The sequence below is a fragment of the Carassius carassius genome, chromosome 8 (genome assembly GCF_963082965.1).
Source record: "Carassius carassius chromosome 8, fCarCar2.1, whole genome shotgun sequence".
In the NCBI taxonomy this organism is placed as follows: Eukaryota; Metazoa; Chordata; class Actinopteri; order Cypriniformes; family Cyprinidae; genus Carassius; species Carassius carassius.
The window spans coordinates 3301601-3328188 of record NC_081762.1 but is presented as its reverse complement, the minus strand read 5'-3'; the positions used below and the strand labels follow the sequence as shown (position 1 = coordinate 3328188).

Sequence of the window (26588 nt, the reverse complement as noted above, 5' to 3'; positions counted from 1 at the left end):
TTGTTTCTTCATTTAATAATTTACAAAAAAGTATTAAAGATCTTCTTTTTTTTTTTTTGGTTACAAAAACAGACCAAAGCCATTAATAGCCTTTAAAATGGCATAAAAATGCATTATATAAAAAACAGTGAGGTAATAATGATTAGTAACACTGTAAAAAAGACACAATGTAGTCTAATACAAAATAAACAATTTCTGTTCATAGCATGTTATTACAAATGCCTGCAAACGGAGCCAAAAGCCATGTAATTGCTGCTGTTACACTTACAGGACAATCAAATCTTTGTTTAGGCTACTGACCAAACATTTAATTCAAAGATTCACTGAATCTTTCATTTTTGGACACCTTTTTGTATATAGATGACAGCCTCACAAAAAATATGTGGATATCACAACCCTTCAAAAAATAAACCATGGTATATCATAGTAAAACTGCTTAATTTTCTTTTGCATGATTTCTGAATGCTTGAGACTATAAAATCAATTCGACAACTGTATTAATAAAGTCATATCCATAGGTTCCTTTCGAGAGCTACAAATGTAATTTGTAAACCATAATGAAAAATAAAAAAAATGGATCATGGAAAGTTACACAAACACGTGTGTGATGATCACTATGGGTTGTGTCTGTTGATTCTGTTGAATGATGTCTGTCTGTAGTGTCTCTTTATTCACCATCAGCTGATCCAGAGAAGATCAGACGAACATCTAAAACCTGAAAGTAAATCACAGACAGTCAAATGTGGGTGGCATAACTGCTCTATCCACTTTAGAAGAACTAAAACAAACTTTGCTTTATTATTAAAATAATATAATCCTGTGATAAATAGTGTCAAAAGGCCTAGGTGTCAAATCCAAAATGAATGCCATATATGATGACTTCATTCCTTTGACCCTTAAAAAATCTGATACATAATTTAATGGACAGATGTGTGAAAATAACAATGTTTTGGCTTAAAAAAAGGAGAGAAAAAACGTTAAGATTGTATTTCTTTGTCAATTAAAAAATTTATGTCAAAGAGTGTCCCTGTTTAACACAAACAGTGATACAGTGCAAGACCAGACAATATTGAAAATATCACAACATTCAAAATATCATTAATACACTCAAACATTAATCAAATTAAACGTAATAATACTATTTTTATAGTACCAGGAACCATTCAACTATAAAAGAAAAATTCAACTTCAATTAAAACATATGGACATTTTTAGTCATCATTACTCACAGAAGAATCTGAAGTCCATAATTTGGGTCATCTTTCATATCAGAGAGCAGCTTCACATCTGAGACTCTTAGTTTATTTCCAGTCAGATACAGTTCTGTCAGGTGTGAAGGGTTTGATCTCAGAGCTGAAGCCAGAGCAGCACAACCTTCATATGTGACACCACACTTACCCAACCTGTAGAGAACAATGACAGTCTTCAGTCTCTCAGTTCAGGATCTACAGCTCAGATAAACAGAGGCTTCACCATCAGAAACACACAGTTAAACATACAGTCTAACGTTCAGACCCGCTTCTACATGTTGCATTATGTTCAGTGCTTAATTTGTAAATGAATAGTTGCTGGATGAAATGCAGTTAACTTTAGGTTGGCTTGTGAAAGCCTAGCTTGAAAGTTTGAAGGCTTGAAGTTTTGCACTGACTTCTACATTTATCTCATATTTCTTCCCAATTATAAAATAAGTTTTATGTCCATTTGTCATCTATTTGGTAAGTAGTCATGTAATAAGTGAAAATGTACAGTCAGTCAAATTTGCATTGGGGTCACTATCTGCTTTATTTAATTTATTTAACACCCTCTATCCACCTTTTTTCTTACTTTCTGTGAAAGTAAGCCTATGGGTCAGACTTCTGGATCATTATCCACTATAGGGAAATAATGAAAGGAATAACAACATGCAGTAGACGGTAACACTGTTTTCTCTACAAACCAGTGTGCTCATAATTAAGATAATACATTCAAATAATATGGTAAGACACACCAATTTTCAATATCAAGCAGCAAAACGAGCTGTTTTGTACAGCTAAAAATAGCTGGATGCGGATGAGACCGTAAGCCATACTCATAAAATTGACAAATGGCTGCGCCCACTCTTATGGGAAGAAAAAAATGCAAAGTTTTTACAAATGCAAAGTTTCTCACGGCAACAAAAACGTTTTCCTTCAACCTGGAAATGAGGAACCATGTTTAAAAGCAAACTCACAAAACATGCGTTTGTAAAACAGCTCATCATCACCTTCACAACAATATGGAGACTCACCTGTCTCGTTATACACATTGTCTCTCCTTTTTACACCTGGTACTTTTCCTGACATGCTAAAATTCTACAAATGGATCCTATGAGAGCTACCATAAACATTTTTGAATATTTCTTTGTGTAGTGTGTGCAATTCTCAGATGATTTACCACAGTATTTTCAATTTACAATGAAGATCCTTCAGCAGATCAGAGAGCAGATTCATCGTTGATGATCTTAGTTTATTTCCAGACAGATCCAGTTCTGTCAGGTGTGAGGGGTTTGATCTCAGAGCTGAAGTCAGAGCAGCACAACCTTTATACGTCACACCACAGTCCCTCAACCTGTAGAGAACAATGACAGTCTTCAGTCTCTCAGTTCAGGATCTACAGCTCAGATGAACAGCAACTTTACAATTAGAAAGAGGGACTCAATCCATGACATTATTTACAGTTCCAGTCCAGTTCCAGTGAAACAATACTACAGCGAGAATAAAAGTTATGCCTTCTTTCTTTGCGTGAACATTTGGGTGGCATTATGCAAATCTTCCCACACAGTGATGTAGACATGTGGGGGCGTGTTTAAATGAGCCGTTTTAGGAGGGAATGTACAAGTCTTAACTTTTATAAAGAATATTACTTTGGGTTTGAGAATTTAGTCTTTGCAACTTTAGGGATCGTATCTATTTACAAACAGCTTGTAACACTCCAAAGAGAAAGTAAAATTTGAAATTGCAAAGCCCTTTAAAGGGTTAGTTCACCCCAAAATGTACATTTTGTCATTAATTACTCACCCTCATTTGAAACCCATAAGATCTTCGTTCATCTTCAGAACACAAATTAAGATTTTTTTATGAAATTGGAGAGCTCTCTGACCCTCCCATGGACCAGAGACATAGTAAGGAAATCGGTATAACAGTCCATGTGACATCAGTAGCTTAACTTCAATTTTGCGAAGCTACGAGGATACGTTTGTACGCAAACAAAAAATTCTTCCATTTTAGAGAGTTTCACAATGCTTTCCCCAAAGCCAGTGGTTCTCAAAGTGTGGGGGGTGCAGCACAAGTAAAGCGGGGGGGGGGGGGGGGGGTGAAATTGTGAAACTTGTTTATTAAATAAATTCAATGCACACAGACTGAAGTAGTTTAAGTCATTGGTTCTTTTAATTGTTAGGATTTTGGCTCACATTTAACAAAAAACCCACCAATTCACAACAAATCTCAACAAATTAGAATATGGTGACATGCCAATCAACTAATCAACTTAAAACACCTGCAAAGTTTTCTTGAGCCTTCAAAATGGTCTCTCAGTTTGGTTCACTAGGCTACACAATCATGGGGAAGACTGCTGATCTGACAGTTGTCCAGAAGACAATCATTGACACCTTTCACAAGGAGGGTAAGCCACAAACATTCATTGCCAAATAAGCTGGCTGTTCACAGAGTGCTGTATCCAAGCATGTTAACATTAAGTTGAGTGGAAGGAAAAAGTGTGGAAGAAAAATGCACCACCAACCGAGATAACTGCAGTCTTATGAAGATTCAAGCAAAATCGATTTAAGAATTTGAGTAAACTTCACAAGCAATGAACTGAGCTGGGGTCAAGGCATCAAGAGCCACCACACACAGACATGTCAAGGAATTTTCTAAGTTTTCACAGTCTGTGATGATTTGGGGTACAATGTCATCTGCTGGTGTTGGTCCATTGTGTTTTTTGAAAACCAAAGTCACTGCATCCGTTGACCAATAAATTTTGGAGCACTTCATGCTTCCTTGTGCTGACCAGCTTTTTGTAGATGCTGATTTCATTTTCCAGCAGGATTTGGCACCTGCCCACATTGCTAAAAGAACCAAAAGTTGGTTAAATGACCATGGTGTTGGTGTGCTTGACTGTCCAGAAAACTCACCAGAACTGAACACTATAGAGTACCTACGGGGTATTGTCAAGAGGAAAATGAGAAACAAGAGACCAAAAACTGCAGATGAGCTGAAGGCCACTGTCAAAGAAACCTGGGCTTCCAGACCACCTCAGCAGTGCCACAAACTGATCACCACCATGCCACGCCGAACTGAGGCATTAATTAAAGCAAAACAAGCCCCTACCATGTATTGAGTACATGTACAGTAAATTAACATACTTTCCAGAAGGCCAACAACTCACTAAATTTTTTTTTATATTTTATTGGTCTTATGAAGTATTCTAATTTGTTGAGAAATCATCACAATTAACAGAACCAAAGACTTAAACTACTTCAGGCATCAGTTTAATATCAGATTTTGTCGTGTCGCACTGTGCCACATCCAGTGTAGACAGCTTCACTGATTATAATGGGTTCTACTGTATTTTGCCGGTTGAGTCTGTTGTAGACGCGGTTTTGTCGTTGGTGAGGAGGAAAACCTGTGTGTGTCCTATGCCTAAGCGGACAGCAACCCAACATAACCCCCCCCCACTACCATACACACAGTGATGAAAACTGAAGTTGAAAACTTACTATGTTTCTGGACCTGGGAAAATTTAAATTGCATTGCTGTCTATGCAGGGTCTGAGAGCTCTCCTGTCAGGGTGAAGATTTTCAAGAATTCAAGTTGCAGTGTTGTTTTGTAGTCAGCAAAACTGGAGTTTTTGGCTTGTAACGTCGGAGCATGCTCCGTTACTGAACCTACTGGTTGAAATTATATCGCCATCAGTTCGTTAGGCATGCTTTTGACATTGCTTCATAACATGCGAATGCCTTTTCATGGGGATGGAGATTTTTGGTTTAAATGGAAGAAGGAAAAACTATGGAGCAAGGATGAATTGGACCAACAGTCAAGGAGGTAGCAGAAAAAGTAGATTACAATATAAATCAAAATGATGCACAGGACGTTCAGCTGATTATGGCATAATTGGTAAAAATGTTTTCTGCATAATCCAACTAACAAGACCAGTCACATGACAACAGTCAAAACGGTTAATAAGATATTAGCATTTTTAGAAATTTCATTATTAATGCTAAATGGCGTCATATTAATGGTTTATTACTTTTGACCAATAAATGGGCCTGCCTGACTAGCCAACTCACATTCTCACAACACACACACACACACACACACACACATACACGCATTTTATTTATTTAGACTATAATTAATCAGTTACAAATGTATCTAGTATATGCATGTATTGTTTGTATGTTTCACTACTGTAGTGGCCTAGTTACAATACTTTGTGTTAGTTGACCTCTAAGTGCCTATATTCAAGCATAAGAATGTATATTTATGTTTCTATCTTCCTTGCATATCTTTCTTGGTACCTAATTAAACCTCTCGGTTTGCCTTATCTAAATACCTCAACTATGTGAACCTAAAATGCATCATACTATTTGTACCATAGTTTGGGTTACCAGATAACCAGTTCATCACGCCATTCATAAAATATGCAAATCAGGTGTCATTGAGACAAAGAAACACTTTCCCGCTGAAACTTTATGCCTTGTCATTGGTCAATCCAACCAAAAGGGGTGTTACCAGGAAACCAGATTAAACCTCTTCCACACCCAAAAAGTGTGCTTTTCTTAACTTGCGGTTCCCTGGAGACACCCTGGGAAGACTCTGGAAAATCTGAGTAATTTCTTTGTGTATTCTACGCCGTTTGCAGCATGGTTACAAAATGACATCAACATCCTTTTATGTCACAACGTTGTTTAACAACTTTCCGCAACAAATGACCTGGCTTTTAGCGACTTTACCTTAAAATGAATTTGCAACAAGGCCTGTGCATCTCATGGCAGCTTCATACTAGCATCTTCTACAAGCGCTGGAGGCCTGGCTGCATACAACGCTGCGGCCGGAAAAGCCACAGTAAAAGGTTTAGCCAAAGCAGGAAATGAATGAGGCTTTGCTGTGGTGAGATTTGGGGCATGGCCCAGGCTCATTGGAGGCCTGCCACTGCGACTGCAAGGAGAACCAGGTCTTGTGTGGGGCCGAAAGATAAGAGGATGCCAGGGAAAAAATTGGAAGTGACGCTGGTAGAGGCGAGGTTAAGCCTCTGCGTCATGGAGAGCATGTGGATGGTTGAGCAGAGATCCTTGGGCTCGGCGGCGGTGTCTGGCGGAGTTTTGTTGAAAATATATTTTTTATCTCGCCATGGACTGTTGGTCTGATTTTCACTCAATTTGGCTTAGATCATCTTCAGGTAAATTCAGGTAAATTATTTTTTATTAACAAGGTTCGGGAGGAGCACACCAGATACTTAGCCTACTTAACACAGGTGGAGTGTACTCAAGTTAATCAACACCATGGTATAAATACTGCTGACTTTTCTCTATCCATTGACGGTTTATCTGCATTTGGCTCGCACCTTTTGCCATTTTATCTCAGACTCAGCTTTTCCCTTCTAAACAATGAGACCTATACTGGGGATTTTTCAGTTCTCTGGCCAATCTGCTGGCCCCAGATATGTGAATACAACTCTACAGATAATCATACATCCTTGTCAGAACTACAACTATGAACTATTTGTTAATATTTGTTAATAATTCTCAGAGAGATGATCTTACTTAAGTTTTTCCAGTTTACAGTCAGGATCATTCAGTAGATCAGAAAGCATATTCCCTCCTGATGCTCCTAGATTATTTCCAGACAGATCCAGTTCTTTCAGGTGTTCAGGGTTTGATCTCAGAGCTGAAGCCAGAGGAATAAAACCTTCATCTGTGACACCACAATCCCTCAAACTGTAGAGGATAAAGAACATACATAATGAACAGACACCAGCACTGAAATTAAATTAAAAATGTGAGAACTATAGTTGTAATTCAAAAAGATATTATACCATACACATAAAGGGCAGTAGTGCAGACAAGTGTTCAAATCCACATCAGCAAATAGTGGAGAACATTGGGAGAAAACAGACTCTGTAAGCGTGTCTGCCAGTTTTAAGAAAGCGTATGCTAAAATTATAAATGGGATCCTATTTATCAGTGTAGTGATTGTTGTCCGTGTGACTTACTGAACTGATCTGGATACTTTGACCAAAGGCAGAAGCTTCTGAAGAACTTCATCTGCTGTATTTTGGACTCCAATAAACTGTTTCAGATTAAACTCATCCTTCTTCTGCTCTGATGTCAGCAACACATAAACCAGAGCTGACCACTGTGAAGATGAGAGTTTGGTTTCTTTTATTTTTCCAGATTTCAGATAATCTTGGATCTTCTGAATCAGTGAATCATCACCCAGTTCATTCAGACAGTGAAACAGATTGATGGATCTCTCTGGAGAGCGATTCCTCTTGATCTTCTGCTTGATGTACTTAACTGTTTCCTCTTTGTTGTAAGAGCAGCTTCCTGTCTGTGTCAGTAGTTCTCGTAAGAGAGTCTGATTGGACTCCAATGAGAGACCCAGAAGAAAACGCAAGAAAAGGTCCAGATGTCCATTCTTACTCTGTAATGCCTTATCTACTGCTCTCTGATGCAGGCTGGATAATGAACTCATCCATCTTAAAAATGTAGAGAAGACACTTTGTTTGGTTTGGTCAAACACATTTCTGTTCTTGTCTGTAAAGGAGTGATGTGCATATAGAGCTGCTAGATGTTCCTGGATGCTCAGATGAACAAAGCAGAAGACTTTCCCCTGGTTCAAGCCAAACTCCTCTCTGAAGATTTGAGTGCACAATCCTGAGTACACTGCTGCTTCTGTCTCTTCAATGCCACACTCTCTCAAGTCTTCCTCATAGAAGATCAGGTTGCCTTTCACAAGCTGCTGGAAAGCCAGTTTCCCCAGTTTGAGGATCATATCTTCATCTTTGACTGTCTTCTCATAGTCCTTCTCATGTTTGATGTTGGTCTGAAGGATCAGGAAGTGTGTGTACATCTGAGTGAGAGTCTTGGGAATCTCTCCACTCTCTGCTCGACTCAACATCTTCTCCAGAACAGCGGCTGAGATCCAGCAGAACACTGGGATGTGGCACATGATGAAGAGGCTCCTTGATGACTTCAGGTGTGAGATGATCCTATCGGCCAGACTCTGATCACTGACTCTCTTCCTGAAGTATTCCTCCTTCTGTGGATCATTGAAGCCTCGTACCTCTGTCACTCGATGGACACACTCAGAGGGGACGAGATCAGCTGCTGCTGGTCTGGAGGTGATCCAGATGAGAGCAGAGGGAAACAGATTCCCCACAATAAGGTTTGTTATAAGCACATTCACTGAGGCTGATTCAGTTACATCACACAACCTCACATCACTCTGAAAATCCAGAGACAGACGACACTCATCCAGGCCATCAAAGATGAACAACACTTTATATTCATCACTAGATATTTCCATTTCTTTGGATTCAGGGAAAAAGTCATGAAGCAGATCTGAAAGACTGAGTGTTTTTTCCTTCATCAAGTTGATTTCTCTGAAAGGAAGTGGAAATATGAGCTGGACGTCCTGATTCTCTTTCCCTTCAGCCCAGTCCACAATGTTCTTCTGCACAGAGACTGTTTTTCCAATGCCAGCGACTCCCTTTGTCAGCACAGTTCTGATGGGTTTTTCTTGTCCAGGTAAAGCTCTAAAGATGTCATTGCATTTGATTGGTGTGTCCTCTGTTGCTTCTCTTCTGGATTGTTTCTCAATCTGTCTCACCTCATGCTCATTACTTGTCTCTCTTCTTTCACTCTCTGTGATGTAGAGCTCTGTGTAGATCTCATTCAGAAGTGTTGGGTTTCCTTGCTCTGCTGTTCCTTCATACAGACACTGAAACTTTTTCAGCAGATTTGATTTGAAATTGCTCTGGATCAGTTGAGAGTAATGACTGCAATTAAAATAACAGATTACATATGTTCAGATTACAGAACATTATTATAAATTATATAAAAGTAAATTAAACTTAATTAAACAAATAAATGAACCACACCATATAAGTGACATTGCTGTATGTCTGAATATCAGCATGGCTGTGATTTGTTTGCACAAGCTGTGCTGATATTCAGACCAACTGAATAATTTAGTTATTATATTGCTTTAACAACATGCTTGGATACAGCACTCTGTGAACAGTCAGCTTCTTTGGCAATTAATGTTTGTGGCTTCCTCTCCTTGTGAAGGGTGTCAATGATTGTCTTCTGGACAACTGTCAGATCAGCAGTCTTCCCATGATTGTGTAGCCTAGTGAACCAAACTGAGAGACCATTTTGAAGGCTCAGGAAACCTTTGCAGGTGTTTTAAATTAATTAGCTGATTGGCATGTCACCATATTTTACGTTGTTGAGATTTGGTGGGTTTTTGTTAAATGTGAGCCAAAATCATCACAATTAAGAGAACCAAAGACTTAAACTACTTCAGTTTGTGTTCAGTGAATTTATTTAATACATGAGTTTCAAAATTTGAGTTTAATTTATTGAGTTGCACCTGTAAATACACAGGACTTGACCAGGGGATGACGAAGCACACCTGGAACTAATGAGCAATCAAACACATGGGAAAAACTAGGTCAGGGCAGGCATATGGAGAGGGAAAAATACACAGATGGAGTCCAGGGGCCCGTTCTACGTACGTTGCTAACTCAGTTGGCTGGATTTGATTGTTGATGAATTGGCATGATTTTGGATCATTTGGTTCTTCAAAGCTGTCATAGCAACAGGTCTGTGAGCTTAAACCTGCTTGGGAGCAGGCTTTTTTCATATAAACATGATTAGATCGCATCTTTTAAACCAGAACTGATACTCAAAATATGTCCGCTGCCACTGCTACTTTATTACAAGAGTATCCTACTGAACAAGGGACAATAATTAAAAATAATAATCATTAAAAAATGTATTTAAAGATAATATAATAATGTCACTGTCCATAATAGCCTACTAGACACAGCCAATTTTACTCACTGAAATATTTGTCATAAAATTATTACTTCATAATTGTATTCGATTCTTACACACATCCTATACAGATAATGTAGACTAGTGCATTAATTTGAGTGATGACTGCTATTATGGGAGTGGCTTGATGGAGTGCAGTAGAGGCAGATAACATGATCTTGACCATTAAGAAACTTTCATTAATGCTGCCACGTAACAAATCTGTCCAAATATAAAATTAAATGAATAGCTAATTACTAAATTGAAATAAAAATATAAAGACTGTACAAATATTATAAATCGCGATTCTAAATAATTGGGAATCATGTAAAAAATAAAAATAAAAACAGTGCGCATTTCATTTATCTATTATAACATTTATGTAGTTTTGTTGACTTGGCTGTTTCCTTATAGTCCAGAAATGTGTCAAGTTTTTCGTCAGGTGTCTTTTTTAATTATATGTTGTCATTAAGTTGCTATCTTGCCACCAGCCAATCACTACATTGCTGATCATGGTTTCAAGTTTCGTGAATGTGCAATTATTTCAGATAACTCAATCCAGCCATACTAATCATCAACAACAGGTGCGTTCGAAGAACCAAATTAGCCAGATCCTGATTAGCGAGATGATATCATCTTGGATGTGACATTTAATCTGGGATGTAATAAGCGACGTACAAAGAAGGGACCCAAGGGGTGTGACAGCTAGTTAATATTTACATTGTTATTTATAAAAGCATAAATGCAAACACATTTTCAGAATTTGGTCGGTTAAGACAGAATATTATACCGCAGATCAGTTGATGTGTCTCTTCCTTTAAATCTTACTGGACTGTCCAAATATTTTTTATCCTTCATGGACACACAGCTGGACTCTGAGGAGTTGGATTTATCTCTGTGGATTTGTCTTTAATAGAATAGAAACAAAAGAATAGAGACAAGAATTCACTGTTGGTATTACAAGTAGATAAACTTCACAATCCATCCATCCATATCTTAACATTGATTTTTAATTTGTTGTTGTTGTATGTAATGTAGTTGTGTTTTATTTATGCTATAATTTGGTTAAATCTTAGTTTGTCAGTATTGTTCTAGTCCAGAGCATCAATGATGGGGTCAGTAGATGTAAGTGAAACATCAGTACCAAGGGCGGATTGGCCATCTGGCAAAATAATTCATTTTTATGTATTTATTTTCTTTGACAGAAGGCTAAATTTATGTCATCAAAAACACAGTAAAATAATAGCATGAAATATTAAACTTACAAATAGTGGTTTTCTGTTAAAGATATTTTAAAATGTAATCTATTTCTGTAAATAAATCTGAATTTTCAGCATCATTACTTTAGTCTTCAGTGTCACATGGTTCTTCAAAACTTATTCAAATATGCTGTTTTGCTGCTTAATTATTATCAGTTATTATTTGTGTTCAATTATTACTAATGGTTCTTTTTGGTAATGGCAATTCCTCTTTAATATTTGTGTGGAAACTGTGATACTTTAACTTTTTCATGATTATTTGATGAATACAAAGTTAAAGAACAGCGCTTATTTGAAATATAAATAATTTGTTAGAAGTATAAAAATCTTTACTGTCACTTAAATCAATTTAATGCTACCTTGTTGAATAAAAGTATTAATATATCTTTTCAGTTCAGAATTCGCCCTCTCCATAATACAGAAACTGCCCTTCTAAGAGTATCGAATGACCTCCTCCTTGCTTCTGATTCTGGTTTCCCTTCTGGTACTTTTAGACAGCTTTTAATATGCTTGCCATTCTCTACTGCTATCTCATTTGTCTTACAGTGGCTGAGTATATATCTCTCAGAGAGGCAATAGTTCACCATTGATAAATCCAATTCTCATTCTGTCACTTTTTCTCATGGAGTGCCTCAAGGATCTGTCCGTGGTCCACTTTTATTCATTACCTACATGTTTCCTCTGGGTCAGATCATCCGGCGCCATGGTCTAAATTTCCACAGTAACGCTAGTGATATGCAAATCTATTTGACCATACAGTCCAATTCGGTTTTATCCCCTTCTTCTTTTACATCTTGTATACATGATCTCAGAGTATGGATGGCACAAAATTTCTTAGTTAAATACTGAAAAAAGAAAAATTATTTCTGTTTAGTTGGCCCTAGATCCCTTGTCTCCTCCCAACCTGACTACTCCATTAACACTGACGGAGTTATAGTGCATCCCTCCTCCACTATACACAATCTTGATATAATGTTTTATTCTAATCTACATTTTGAATCCCATATCAATCAGCTTGTCAAATCCTGTTTTTTTTCCACCTTCGCCTATGACTGTTGTTCATGCATTTATTACTTAGCATCTGGATTACTGTTACTGTTTAATGGCCTACCCAACAAAGTCCTTAATCGCTTGCAGCTTATCCAACATTCAGCTGCTCATGTTCTTACATTTACCAAGAAATCTGCCCACATCACTCTGGTTTTACAGCATTTACATTGACTGTCATCGATAGTCATATTCGGTTTAAGATTCCTGTTTTAGTTTTCAAGGCCCGTCATGGTTTAGCACCTTCTTACCTTCCTGAATTAATTCTCCCCTTTGTCCCTACCCGTACTTTGAGATCAAGCTCTGGAAATTAGCTTGCAGCTTGCTTCCTGCATTTCTGCTGCCAAGCTCTGGAATACACTACCACAACATCTCTTCTGATCTCTTCACTCCCGACCTTTAAAACTGCTCTCACCTTTTTACAATGTTTCTTAATTAATCCCCTGCCTTAAATTTCTGTTCTATGCTTTACTTATATTGTACATTGCTGTTTACATGTTGTATACTGTCTGTTTTTTACCTTATGTAAAGTGTCCTTGTGTGTTTGAAAGGCGCTATATAAATAAACACGTATTATTATTATTATTATTATTATTATTACAATCCTAAATTTGAATGGTAATGTATCATATTTTCCATGAAGACATGAACCAGCACAACTGTTTTCAACTTATCAGAAATGTTTATAGAGCAGCAAATCAGTATATTATAATTATTTCTGAAGGACCAATAGAAAGGCACTATAAAAACAGTCCAGATTCTGCACTACATTCCAAGACTTCTAGAGCAAAGCATTGTCATATGGACTGATATTATGGTAGTCATTTAAATTTAGTAATATTAAACTGTCCCTCTAAAAGAGATGTGTAAAAATTCTTCTAAATTATTTACTATTTGTCATATACACCAGGAACCAGATACCAATTATAATGTAAAGACGTATGCTAGTCATTCATTGAAAAAATAGATAGCATTTTATTTCTTTATTGTTATATTTTTATGTTAGTAAGTGGTGTTAAAATGTCTCTGTGCATAATGAACTGCTGGTTTTATGGTGGTGTGTTGTTCCACTCTGTGCAGGAAAGTCCAGGGCCATTTTTTAGCCCCAGTCCGCCCAAATCAGGACTGAAGGACCGACTTGCTATTTCTGTGCTTTATAATAGTAGCAGTTTTAAATGCTTCCATAATTTTCGCATTTCTGAATTTTGATAAGTGGATATGTGCCAAATTATGCCAAGCATGCATATTTTTGTGTATCAGTGTACTCCCTGACTGTCTAAAGAAAAATGCCGAACCTCAGATCAGTTGATTTGTGTCTTCCCTTAAATTCTAATGGCCCATCCATAGACATTTCACTCTTCATGTATACACAGGTGGACTCCGATGAGTCTGATTTATGCCTGTGAAATTATTTTCAATATAGAGACAACAGAAAAGAAAAGAGATAACAGAACAGAGACAATTCAATTAGTTGAGTTTTTACTAATGATTTCTACACTTTTTTTTATTTGTAAGGTTTCCAATATGTGACATAATTGTGTTTTATTAGTGCTATAAATTGTTTGCATCTAATTAATTTGTCAGTAATGTTCTGGTCTAGACTATCAGTGTGACTGGGTCAGTAGTTGTTAGCCAAACATCAGGAATGAAACTCCAAAATCTACAACTCATGTAACAAATCCTTAAACCAAGTCAGCAAAATCACAAAAACAGTGCTTGATTTGTTCACTAAGAAATCAGAGCTTTAGCACAACTAGATAAAAGGAAACAGATGAGCTTTTCTATTTTGGAGTAAAATGGAAGTTATTGGTAAAGCAGGAGATAGATGTGAAGAATTATATGAAGAGGGGGATGAGGACAAGGTAAGACTCAGATAAGATCAGAACGGGATAGAACATTTTTCCTGCCTGAATGTTTTTGGACAGCATTATCTAACAAGGTGTCTTCTATCACCATGCCAACAACATCACCCTTCTCATCACATGTCTGGACATATAAGCTGACCAGAATATCTCTTGTACAGTATCACCTTAGCACTTCATGTGGCCAGAACAAGGGTCACCAAACTTGATCCTGGAGGCCTGGTGTCCTGCAGAGTTTGGCTCCAACTTGCCTCAACACATCTGCCTGGAAGTTTCTAATGCTGCGTTTCCACCGCAGGAACTTTACCCGGGAACTAGGGACTTTGGCCTGGTACTCGTTGTGTTTCCACCACAGGAACCAGGAACTAAATAAAGTTCCGGGTAACAAAAAATACCCCTCAGAAACTCCCTGCTGGCGAGGTAGTACTTATTCAAAATTCCGGAACTCTCGGGGGCGGGACTTGGGCGCTAAACATCCTGATTGGTTGAGTTCACACAGCATTGGCTGAGTTCAACCCATACACAGTAAAAGAAATGGACACAGCGACCCCATTGGATTCAAAGGAAAAAAATGAAGTCAGTTAGAAGCACGCACTTCCTGGGGGTCGAGCATACTGCACAGACTCAAACTGATCTTGATGATGTAGATGTCACGTGAGCAACCTGTCTGACAATTGTAAGTCTTCTAATCGCTGTGCCAAGAGAAATCTGAATCACCCACCGAATCTTGCAGACGTTGTTGAATAATTTTGTCCCGTTGCTTTTATGGACTCTCTATGGGCTTCTCCCTTGACTTCATACCTCCACGTTCCCCCGATTGCCTCATAGACAGTAAAAGATTGTCTGCGAGCTTCTCCTCCTGTCCATACGGTAATTTCTCTACTGTGCGACAGAGAGTCGCAGGTTATGACACAATCGTTAGCCTATTTTTACAAAAACTGCTTCTACTGGACCATAACGTAAGATACAAGGTAATGGAGCCTATTATACATTTTCGTGTTTCTTTAGAAATAATGAATGGACAAATGGAGTCTTTAAACGCCTCAGAGGTAAAGTTATTCACTGTCAAAGTGATGCCAAAATGAATGGGAGTCAATGGAATGCTAACAGCAGGTGGGGGTCCGCGAGCCAATGGCGGGGCCCAGGGGTGCTTCAAAAATATATGAAACCCTGCCCAAGTTCCGGGTAACAAAAAATGCCCCTCAGAAAGTCCCTGCTGGCGAGGTAGTACTTTTTCAAAGTTCCCAAACTCTCGGGGGTGGGACTTGGGCGCTAAACATCCAGGGGTGCGTTTCCCAAAAGCATCGTTAGCCAACTATGGTCGCAAGTTCCGTCGTTACCAACGTAGTTCAACGATTCAGTGTTTCCCGAAACCATAGTTCAAACGAACATTCGCAAACTGCATCGCAAACGTGTGTCGTTGGAACGACAGCTCTCCATCTACGGTTACATAGTTCGTCGTTAGTTTGCTGTGTCGACGTCATTGATTGCGCCGCACCTGGGCTGTGTTCTATTCAGAGTTATCGACCCTATGCCCTATTCCTATTCCAAATTCAGTTTGAAACTATATAGCAGCGTGGCCCTCGCGATTATTCTCCCTTCGAAGTGCCCTCTGAAAGCATTAATCTTGCCGATTAGAGCGCAGTCATTGTTTCGTTTGTGCGAAGAAACGATGAGTTTGTCAAGTGAGTTATCTTTGTAAAAACATTCCAAATAAATATGTCTCATGTAACAATATTGGTAAAACAGTGTTAGAGGTTTTCCCTTATATAAAATGTTAACACTCAAATTACAGTATTTTTATAGTAAATTAATTTTAAATGAATGTACCTAAATAAAGTAACAAAAATGTATAAATAAGTGAGTGATTTTGTTATTTTTACAGAATTAGAATATAGAATACTCTCTACAAATGTGTTTGTGTGTGAATACATACATATATATATATATATATATATAGAGAGAGAGAGAGAGAGAGAGAGAGTGAGAGAGAGAGAGACCATATACACTGTTTGCAAAAGTTTTTTTTAAATGTTTTTAAGTGTTCATTTAATGCATATCGGCAAAGAAACCAAATATTTAACAGAAATTATGTCAGATTAAACCAATGGTCTAAACTGCTGTGGTGGCTGGATGCTGCACATGTGTCAGGACGTATGGGCGAAGAGGACATGTCTCCAGCAGCCAGCTATCACCAAAGCCATGCACCCTCTTCAGCCACCCCTGATTGGTTGAGTTCATGCAGCATTGGCTGAGTTCAATCACTATTCTGTGGTGCGTTTCCCGTACAACGACGTAGCTCGCAGATTAACCACCATAGTACGATGCATCGTTATGAAAACGAACGACCTAGTCACGACTGTTTCCCGAAACCATGGTACCTGTGTCGCAGATCCATCATTCAAACTACGTTGGTTTGAGCCGTCGTTCTTCTTCTTCTTTGATCTACTGGCCGACTGGAGCGATCAGCACATACCGCCACCTACAGTAATTTGGTTTTATTTTCTCTTTTATTCGACTCGACTTACACTTTTGAAATGACGTTACGTAGGAGTCGAGTAATAACGAATCATTCATTTGTTCTGCAATACATTATATGCACACACAGAGTTAAAAATGTGCTCTTTTCTGATCCCAATGTCAATAATTTCACAATTTCAGATAAATACTATTTCTTATGTAATATTGATAGGCTACTTAACCACAATTGAATAAAGATGGGTTTTGAAAAACTGTAATGTACTGTTGTGGATTTCTTATTTTGCTCAATCTTTCCTTATGTCTTATTGCCATTCTGACGTGTAAATGAAAATGACACGAAAACCCCAATTTTCATAGCTTGAAATTGCAGTTCTTTTCTTTTCTTTAAATTCAGTTGTTAGCTACACTGCATTATAATGCTGTTGGAAATTTATGGAGGTGGTGGGTGATGGCCTGATCGGTGGGTGATGGAAGCACACATGACTCTTTTGTGTGGGCCACTTCTGCAGTTTGCAGGTGGCTGAAGAGGGTGCATGGCTTTGGTGATAGCTGGCTGCTGGAGACATGTCCTCTTCGCCCATACGTCCTGTCACCTGTGCAGCATCCACCTCTGCAGTTTAAACCATTTGTTTGTAGACAGTGTATACTGTCTCTCTTTCTTTCTCTCTCTCTCTCTCTCTCTCTCTCTCTCTCTCTCTCTCTCTCTCTCTCTATATATATATATATATACATATATTATATACAGGCCCTTCTAAAAAAATTAGCATATTGTGATAAAGTTCATTATTTTCCATAATGTAATGATAAAAATTAAACTTTCATATATTTTAGATTCATTGCACACCAACTGAAATATTTCAGGTCTTTTATTGTTTTAATACTGATGATTTTGGCATACAGCTCTTGAAAATCCAAAATTTCTATCTCAAAAAATTAGCATATCATGAAAAGGTTCTCTAAACAAGCTATTAACCTAATCATCTGAATCAACTAATTAACTCTAAACACCTGCAAAAGATTCCTGAGGCTTTTAAAAACTCCCAGCCTGGTTCATTACTCAAAACCGCAATCATGGGTAAGACTGCTGACCAGAAGGCCATCATTGACACCCTCAAGCAAGAGGGTAAGACACAGAATGAAATTTCTGAACGAATAGGCTGTTCCCAGAGTGCTGTATCAAGGCACCTCAGTGGGAAGTCTGTGGGAAGGAAAAAGTGTGGCAAAAAACGCTGCACAACGAGAAGAGGTGACCGGACCCTGAGGAAGATTGTGGAGAAGGACCGATTCCAGACCTTGGGGGACCTGCGGAAGCAGTGGACTGAGTCTGGGGTAGAAACATCCAGAGCCACCGTGCACAGCGTGTGCAGGAAATGGGCTACAGGTGCCGCATTCCCCAGGTCAAGCCACTTTTGAACCAGAAACAGCGGCAGAAGCGCCTGACCTGGGCTACAGAGAAGCAGCACTGGACTTTTGGACAAATTTTGCATGTCATTCGGAAATCAAGGTGCCAGAGTCTGGAGGAAAACTGGGGAGAAGGAAATGCCAAAATACCTGAAGTCCAGTGTCAAGTACCCACAGTCAGTGATGGTCTGGGGTGCCATGTCAGCTGCTGGTGTTGGTCCACTGTGTTTTATCAAGGGCAGGGTCAATGCAGCTAGCTATCAGGAGATTTTGGAGCACTTCATGCTTCCATCTGCTGAAAAGCTTTATGGAGATGAAGATTTCGTTTTTCAGCACGACCTGGCACCTGCTCACAGTGCCAAAACCACTGGTAAATGGTTTACTGACCATGGTATTACTGTGCTCAATTGGCCTGCCAACTCTCCTGACCTGAACCCCATAGAGAATCTGTGGGATATTGTGAAGAGAAAGTTGAGAGACGCAAGACCCAACACTCTGGATGAGCTTAAGGCAGCTATCGAAGCATCCTGGGCCTCCATAACACCTCAGCAGTGCCACAGGCTGATTGCCTCCATGCCACGCCGCATTGAAGCAGTCATTTCTGCAAAAGGATTCCCGGCCAAGTATTGAGTGCATAACTGAACATAATTATTTAAAGGTTGACTTTTTTGTATTAAAAACACTTTTCTTTTATTGGTCGGATGAAATATGCTAATTTTTTGAGATAGGAATTTTGGGTTTTCAAGAGCTGTATGCCAAAATCATCAGTATTAAAACAATAAAAGACCTGAAATATTTCAGTTGGTGTGCAATGAATCTAAAATATATGAAAGTTTAATTTTTATCATTACATTATGGAAAATAATGAACTTTATCACAATATGCTAATTTTTTGAGAAGGACCTGTATATACATGTATTCACACACAAACACATTTGTAGAGAGTATTCTACATTCTAATTCTGTAAAAACAACAAAATCACTCACTTATCTATACATTTTAACTTTATTTAGGTACATTCATTTAAAATACTATATACACATGAAAACGAAAGGAGGCAGTGGTTATGAGTGTGAGTGAGTGAGTGAAGTGAGTGAGTGAAGTGACATTCAGCCAAGTATGGTGACCCATACTCGGAATTTGTGCTCTGCGTTTAACCCATCCGAAGTGCACACACACAGAGCGGTGAACACACACACACACACTGTGAGCACACACCCGGAGCAGTGGGCAGCCATTTATGCTGCGGCGCCCGGGGAGCAGTTGGGGGTTCAATGCCTTGCTCAAGGGCACCTAAGTCGTGGTATTGAAGGTGGAGAGAGAACTGTACATGCACTCCCCACACCCACAATTCCTGCCGGCCCGGGACTCGAACTCACAACCTTTCGATTGGGAGTCCGACTCTCTAACCATTAGGCCACGACTTCCCCTATAGATTATTTGCATAATCTTCCTGGTACTTTAGACTGTGGATACGCAGAAAGAAACAGGTCTGGGGGGAAAAAAAGTTCCTGGTACAAATGTTCCGGGAAATTTCAGTGGAAACGCAGCATAATATATCTAGTAATACCTTGATTATCTGATTCAGGCATGTTTAATTAGGGCTGGAGCTAAATTCTGCAGGTTTTTTATTTTTTTTATTTTTTTGTCTTTTTGTGTTTAGGCCTCTAAAAGAATGAGCTTACTGAATGTTTTTCCTGTTGGATATAGAAAGTGTTTTTTGTAAAAAATAAAAATAAAAAACCCCACAAATGTTCAAAAACACTTCATTTCTGAAACACTTTAAATGGTATGATGCCACCCACCCATCTATCTATTTATTGACATAGATCTGGGCTCTTGTAGTTTAAACACTCAAGGTCCTAATTATATCTCAGCATCAGAATATGATAAAGACAAGCACTCACATGACCACATTAACTTTGACATACCTGTATCCTGGAGAAATATCTCCATTACTGAATGTTTCCTGGTCCTCCATGATTTTCATGGAGCTGCGCAAGTATAATGATATAGAAACATTCATTCAGACGCTAATTTAATTCATTCAGATGTTAATTCAAACATTTTTCAATTACAATACCATTTTCTCAGTGTTTCTGGTTTAATAAAATTCTAAATGATTCCTATTTCTTTACCTTTTATGTAAATGTTTATTCAAATGCTTAAAAAGAAATGTAAAATGGGGTTGAGTGTTTTTAGAAGATATTTTCTCAGTATTTTTTAACTAAATATGTAGAGAGAGAGAAAAAACTAAACTGTAACTTAAGCATAGACCTATATGTACAATAAAAACACAGAGTTTATGTGAAAAGATCAAGAAATCCATGCTACTTTAAATAATGTTTATTATTTTATCTTTAATTAAATGAGTTTCTCATGTTAACGAGGAAGTAACTTGAATGCAGCTCACCTGATGCTCACTCACCTTCAATGTTACTGTAGTTTACCACAGGCTCCCAACATGTTATTGTTCTCATCATGTGTTTCTCACTACCTAAATTCCCATATAGAGGCAACTAGATACTACCAATGTTACCATTTAACACTTTGATGTACGTTTCTTCTGATTTAAAGAAACTTGTATGTCCTGGTATAAAATGGCATGCGGTAAAACTCTGAAAATGATTTAACCTCTTACAGCAAAAGTTGCTAATCCTGTTTGAAGTGAAAAATCCAACACACCCAGTTCAGTCCATAAACAGGTTGATTACTAGATCAGTAGACATTTAAAGATTTTATGACCGAATGTTAGCAAATGGATATCTAATGTTAGATATATACTGGATTTTTAAAGTTTTTCCTCTGTAACTATTTGCAAAGTCAGTAAGTGTATGGTGCTTAGCGTTTTTTAAATCTGTTGAGATTTTAAAAGTCATGTATTTCAGCCTTAGATCAGTATGGGGTACATTTGAATAGTGTTGGACAATGGAGACATTCAAGTCAAAAATGCTGATAACCACTGTCCAGCAGATATTTTAATTTACTGTATATACATGGATTTACTCTTGATGATGTGAGCTATTAAGGAAAATTAGTTATTTGCTGTTTTCTCATTATTATTATTTCACTATTAATTCACATACATACAGCAGCATATTGTAAGGGGAAAAAAATCAGTAAACAGTTTCTGTCAGCCATCTTGTTTTATGTTCATGTGTTTTCTATAAACATAAACTCTTAATTTGGCTTGGTAAGTCTCTGAACAAAATTAAATCACATCACTATCAAAATCAGAGAAGCTCAGAGCAGCAGTAGCTGATGACACATGGGAATGCTGTTATACAGCAAAAAGAATGTACCGTTCCTTTGATGTCCTATATAAGAGGACCTGGTGGTTTACAGTGTCAAAGGCAGCAAAAAGATCCAGTAGATTAAGGTGAAAGAGAGAGTGACAGACTGTGGTGAAGGAGTGCCAAAAGTACATACCATCAGCACTTGCATCTGACTGTCTGTGTGTCTTTGCTCGGTGGACTAATGAAGACGTGAGTAAGTCTTCTGCTGCTGCTTCAGTACTGCTTGTTAATTAAGTACTACCTCACTGACTGCTTCACTGCTGAGTTCACCTCCTTCATTAACAGCCCAAAGGCTAAAAAGTATCAAATAAATCAACAGGATAGCTCTAAACTAGTAGAAAGTAACTAAATTTAGGCTTAGAAGTGCAGTTCAAACCCCTTACTAGCAATATGTGTTAATTCATTCAACAAAACACAGCTGCTTCTCTTTTGGATATATAAGATGAACAATTTCAGACCCTGTCCACTGTCACCATAGTTCAAAATGTACAATTTACCATCCATCATAAGAAGGGCCATCGCTAGTTTGGTGAAAGGTGGTGAAGATTATAGGGACCCATGGGTGAGGGGGGCCCCTGGCGATCTCAACCGACTGGCAGAGGCCAGCCTAAAAAGACGCTCAGGGGTGCGTTTCCCAAAAGCATCGTTAGCCAACTATGGTCGCAAGTTCCGTCGTTACCAACGTAGTTCAACGATTCGGTGTTTCCCGAAACCATAGTTCAAACGAACATTCGCAAACTTGTGTCGTTGGAACGACAGCTCTCCACCTACGGTTTAGAAACACAGTTCGTCGTTAGTTTGCTGTGTCGACGTCATTGATTGCGCAGCACCTGGGCTGTGTTCTATTCAGAGTTATCGACCCTATGCCTTTAGAAGATTTCACCATCCACTTTGAGTGATTTAAAAGACTTAAAGTTGTGGTTTAAGTTTATTACACAATTCGCCTTTTTTATCATTATTACAAATTCAGTTTGAAACTATATAGCAGCGTGGCCCTCGCGATTATTCTCCCTTCGAAGTGCCCTCTGAAAGCATTAATCTTGCCGATTAGAACGCAGTCATTGTTTTCGTTTGTGCGAAACGAAAGTGAGTTATCTTTGTAAAAACATTCCAAAATACACGTCTCATATAACAATATTGGTAAAACAGTGTGTTAGAGATTTTCACTTATATAAAATGTTAACACTCAAATTACAGTATTCTTATAGTAAAGTAATTCTTAAAGGATCACTTCACCCATTTGCATTTAGCTTTGTATTGTTAGAAACCCAGTCATATATTATAATGATCATGGATTTTTCCTTTGTTTTTCCCTGAGATGGGAGAAATAAGGATTTAAGTGTTTTACTTCCTGCTTATTATGACGTAAAAATCGTCATTTTGCGTCATAATAAGCAGGAAGTCAAAATTCATTGAAAAGTGTAGAGACTACAGACACTAGCTTATTATTATTCCAGGGGATGGGGCCCACTCACCCTACAGGCCTATTACAGATCAGTGGGTGGGACTAAACTTACAGAAACGAAAAATGAAAATCCGCCATCTTGTTTGGAAGCTATGTAGCTAAGCTAACGAGCGCTTATGGAGTCAGATTTACGAGAATGGCTGGAGGAACAACTCATGATATGGAAGAAGAGGATTTTCAAAGTATGTTGCTCGAAACAGATGTTCGTGGCTATCTATACGAGCCACAATATAGCGCAGAGCAGCTGAGGCTGATGGAGGAACAGGAGGCGGTGGCTGCAGCCGAGGCCAGAGACCTGCCTGTCGCGTCCGAGGAGCCCGGGCATGCTCGAGCTGGTGCGGACTGGTGGTGGCTGTGCTCTCGTTGTGCGCCTACGGACACAGAGCTCGAGTCCGTCTGCTGCAAGAATTTGAAAGATGCCAATTTCTCCTCGAAGAAATGTCTGAGGCAGACAAGGACACGGATGTTTGCGTTGTGAACCATCCTAGTTTCGCCCCGCATATGGACAGAGGCGTCCTGGAGACATATTTCAGAATTCCGAAGGTAAACTGGAAACGCCAGCCGAAGCCTGCAGGGACAAATGGACGTCTAACTGTAAAATAAGTGTTTCAATTTTATTTATTATTCATTTCGTGAAATGTACACAATTTCTTCAAGCATTATTATCACGAAATGATTCCCGGTTAATAAGTTACGTAACGTCAACTGTAAACTGTTTGTGCAGTACCTTTTTTAATGCACAAAAAGCTTACTGTGGCATTGTTTACTACTGTGGCACGTAAATACCATACATCGCTAACTGTGTCCTCAATGTCTTGTAGACAATATCGCCTAACAGCCTAACACTGGTGTTCTGGATTAGTGGGAGTGGCTTGTGGAGCTGTGCAAATGTGCTGCATTGTGGGAGTTGTGGTTTTCCATACAAATGAGCCCTAAAGTTACTTTCTGTAATAACTCGGTCAAAAAGGCACCAAATTCGAAAGTTTTAATAGATTTCGACTACATGACCCACTTTCAATGAAGATCAATGTTCCCACGGGTGAAATGCTCCTTTAATTTTAAATGAATGTACCTAAATAAAGTAAAAAAAAAAAAGTATAAATAAGTGAGTGATTTTGTTGTTTTTACAGAATTAGAATATAGAATACTCTCTACAAATGTGTTTTTGTGTGAATAAATTAGTAAATTCTAATAAAATTATTAGAATTAATCAGAATACTTACTCCTTCTCACTCACGCCAAAGAACTCCCTGCTCAAGCTCGCCATCTCTGCAAGATTAACGATGGAAGTTTTCACGCACAGCTACTAGAAGATTTACATCTGTCAGACAGGTTGCTGACGTCATCAAGCTTAGTTTGAGTCTGCGCGTCAGAAACGGAAGTGCTAAAAAACGCTAAAAATGGGCTTCACTTGTATCAATTGAGTTCCAATGGGGTCGCTGTGTCCATTTCTTTTACTGTCTATGCTCAAACCAACGTAGTTTGAACCATGGATCTGCGACACAGGTACCATGGTTTCGGGAAACAGTCGTGACTAGGTTGTTCGTTTACATAACGATGCATCGTACTATGGTGGTTAATCAGCGAGTTATGTCGTTGTATAGGAAACGCACCCCAGATCTTGTTCGAGCGTTTCAATGGCACAGTCCTTGACCAGCGCATTTACAAAATTATTTTATTTTAGCAAAAAATAAAAAAAATAAAATATAATAAAAAGGAATTAAAAATACTTATTTGATTGAGCAATTATAGTGGTCTGTTTTATAAGTTGTAACTGGTTTAATTGTAACTTAATTCATGTCTGTTGGCCCAGGGACTCTTTGTAGGTCAGTGGTTAAAATAATCTATTTCCGTTCTTTTTTAAAACAAAATTATTGCCCAGAATCAGCAGATACATTTGTTTGCACGTCTTGTTTAATCTGGCCACCGAGTGATGCAGCTCTTGAACGAATCGCACGCGCTGTGCAGAAGAGAACTTTTTATGCCAATGATGAGAACAGCACTCATTCCGGAAACATTCAGATGCCTCCGCAACGCCATTAACACACAATGTCAAGATTAAAAAGTAATGCTCGACTGTCTCGACAACTACAAGATGGAGAGACATATCCCCACCGTCAGAAACGCTTAGATATAGGCCTACACAGGGTACGGTACGATTTGTGATAAAACCATAGGGGAGGATGCTTTTGAAATTATTTATGAAATGCTTTTAATACAACGGAAACTGTATTTAGTGTGATCTCAGTTTAATAAAAAAAAATAAGGCCTACGTTAGGCCTATTAATTGTAATGATTTAATGTCCACTTTTATTCAAACAACAAATTATATACAGAAAGTGAGTAAAAACACAACAAGCCCTTTGAAACTCCGAATATCAGTTAAACCATTGCGTTGCAAAATGATTCACTGTTTCGAAGAGCTCCAATTGGATCGCGGATACCAAATTATTTGATTCAGATCAGGACGTGGTGTATCTATGGCTGAACGGCGTAATCTGATTGTAAGGGTCTAATTTTCCTGATGTTATAAAGCATGAACCTGTGTATTTAAAATCATATTTGATCAAACACTTGTCTGTATACTTTTCAGACTATTTTTTTAAGTGTATACCTTGTATTCCGATACATAAATTAATGTCTCTGGGCTAAACCCTGGATCCTCTCACACTAGAACCAATCAAACACAGCATTCTAGAACTTTGTTCTACTGATTGAGAATGCATTGTAAAAAGCAGATAACTAAACTTTATTCATTTAAATGTGATGGATTATCAGATAATTATGTACCTTCCTTGTAGGTGTGTTCAGAATTTTTATTTTTTTTGTCAAAGTGCATACAGCACCAATTTTGACATTTGAGGCAAATTCTGTCAACACTGCTTTCAAAAATAATGCTTTTTTAGTTTTCTTGTGCTTGCAAGTTAATTCAGTTGACCTTTGTGGCACGAAATGCACTGAAAGTCAGATCAGATGGAATTCTGGAAAGAGGGTCCAAAGAAAAAGCATCAGCCTGCATCGCAATTTGGTTGTTTTTTACAGGTAAATAATGTTTTAACTAAATGAAAATAAACTTTACCATACTGATACTGTAATTGACAATATGTAAAAATTGTCCTTGCCGTTATTATCGAGTCTAGTTTTAGAGAAACACATGAGCAAGTGAACTTCTATTTTATTGGAAAAGACAAACTTTAAGCAGACAGGAGAGTCATATGTGACTGAAAGGTTTTAGAGAGTGCCTTCACACCTGGTTGTGAAGGACCAACAAGGCACCATTGGTTCATTTACCATATTTAGTGGGAGGAAAATACAGCTGAATGCAGGATCCAGCATCAGTCTTGAAAGTGCCATAACCTTAAACTTCATTAAGGCTATGCATAGCCTTAAACTCGCACAGCCTTAAACTTTAAAAGCTTAAACACCTGACCAACCTTAAACTAGCCTTAGCCTTAAACTTGCATAGCCTTAAACTGTAAACTTCATTCTGACACTGAATGGGAGTCAGCAGAGTGAGTTCAGGAATGGTGTGACATGAGTCTGTCACGTTCGGTGATACAGGAAACCACGGAGATAGAACCAATCGCAGGTAAGTCTTTAGTAAAGGGTAAATCCAAAAGAATAACAGTTCAGGCAGGGGTCGAAACCAAAACATCCATCCAAACATAAACAGAACAAGAAGACAAGGCACGGGCAAGACAGATTGACGGACAAATTGG

At 38.3% G+C, this 26588-nt stretch overlaps 1 protein-coding gene across 1 annotated transcript; it reads right to left on the bottom strand.

The window, feature by feature from the left end:
* Window positions 1-582: 582 nt before the first annotated feature.
* On the bottom strand, window positions 583-20087 carry LOC132144986 (NLR family CARD domain-containing protein 3-like). The gene is made up of 8 exons (XM_059555630.1): window positions 20040-20087; window positions 13659-13763; window positions 10836-10964; window positions 7228-8991; window positions 6779-6952; window positions 2413-2586; window positions 1230-1403; window positions 583-715 (listed from the first exon to the last, which is right to left on the bottom strand). The coding sequence occupies exons 2-8, from the start codon at window positions 13724-13726 to the stop codon at window positions 709-711; spliced, it is 2490 nt and encodes an 829-aa protein (XP_059411613.1). The 5' UTR covers window positions 13727-13763; window positions 20040-20087; the 3' UTR covers window positions 583-708.
* Window positions 20088-26588: the final 6501 nt, after the last annotated feature.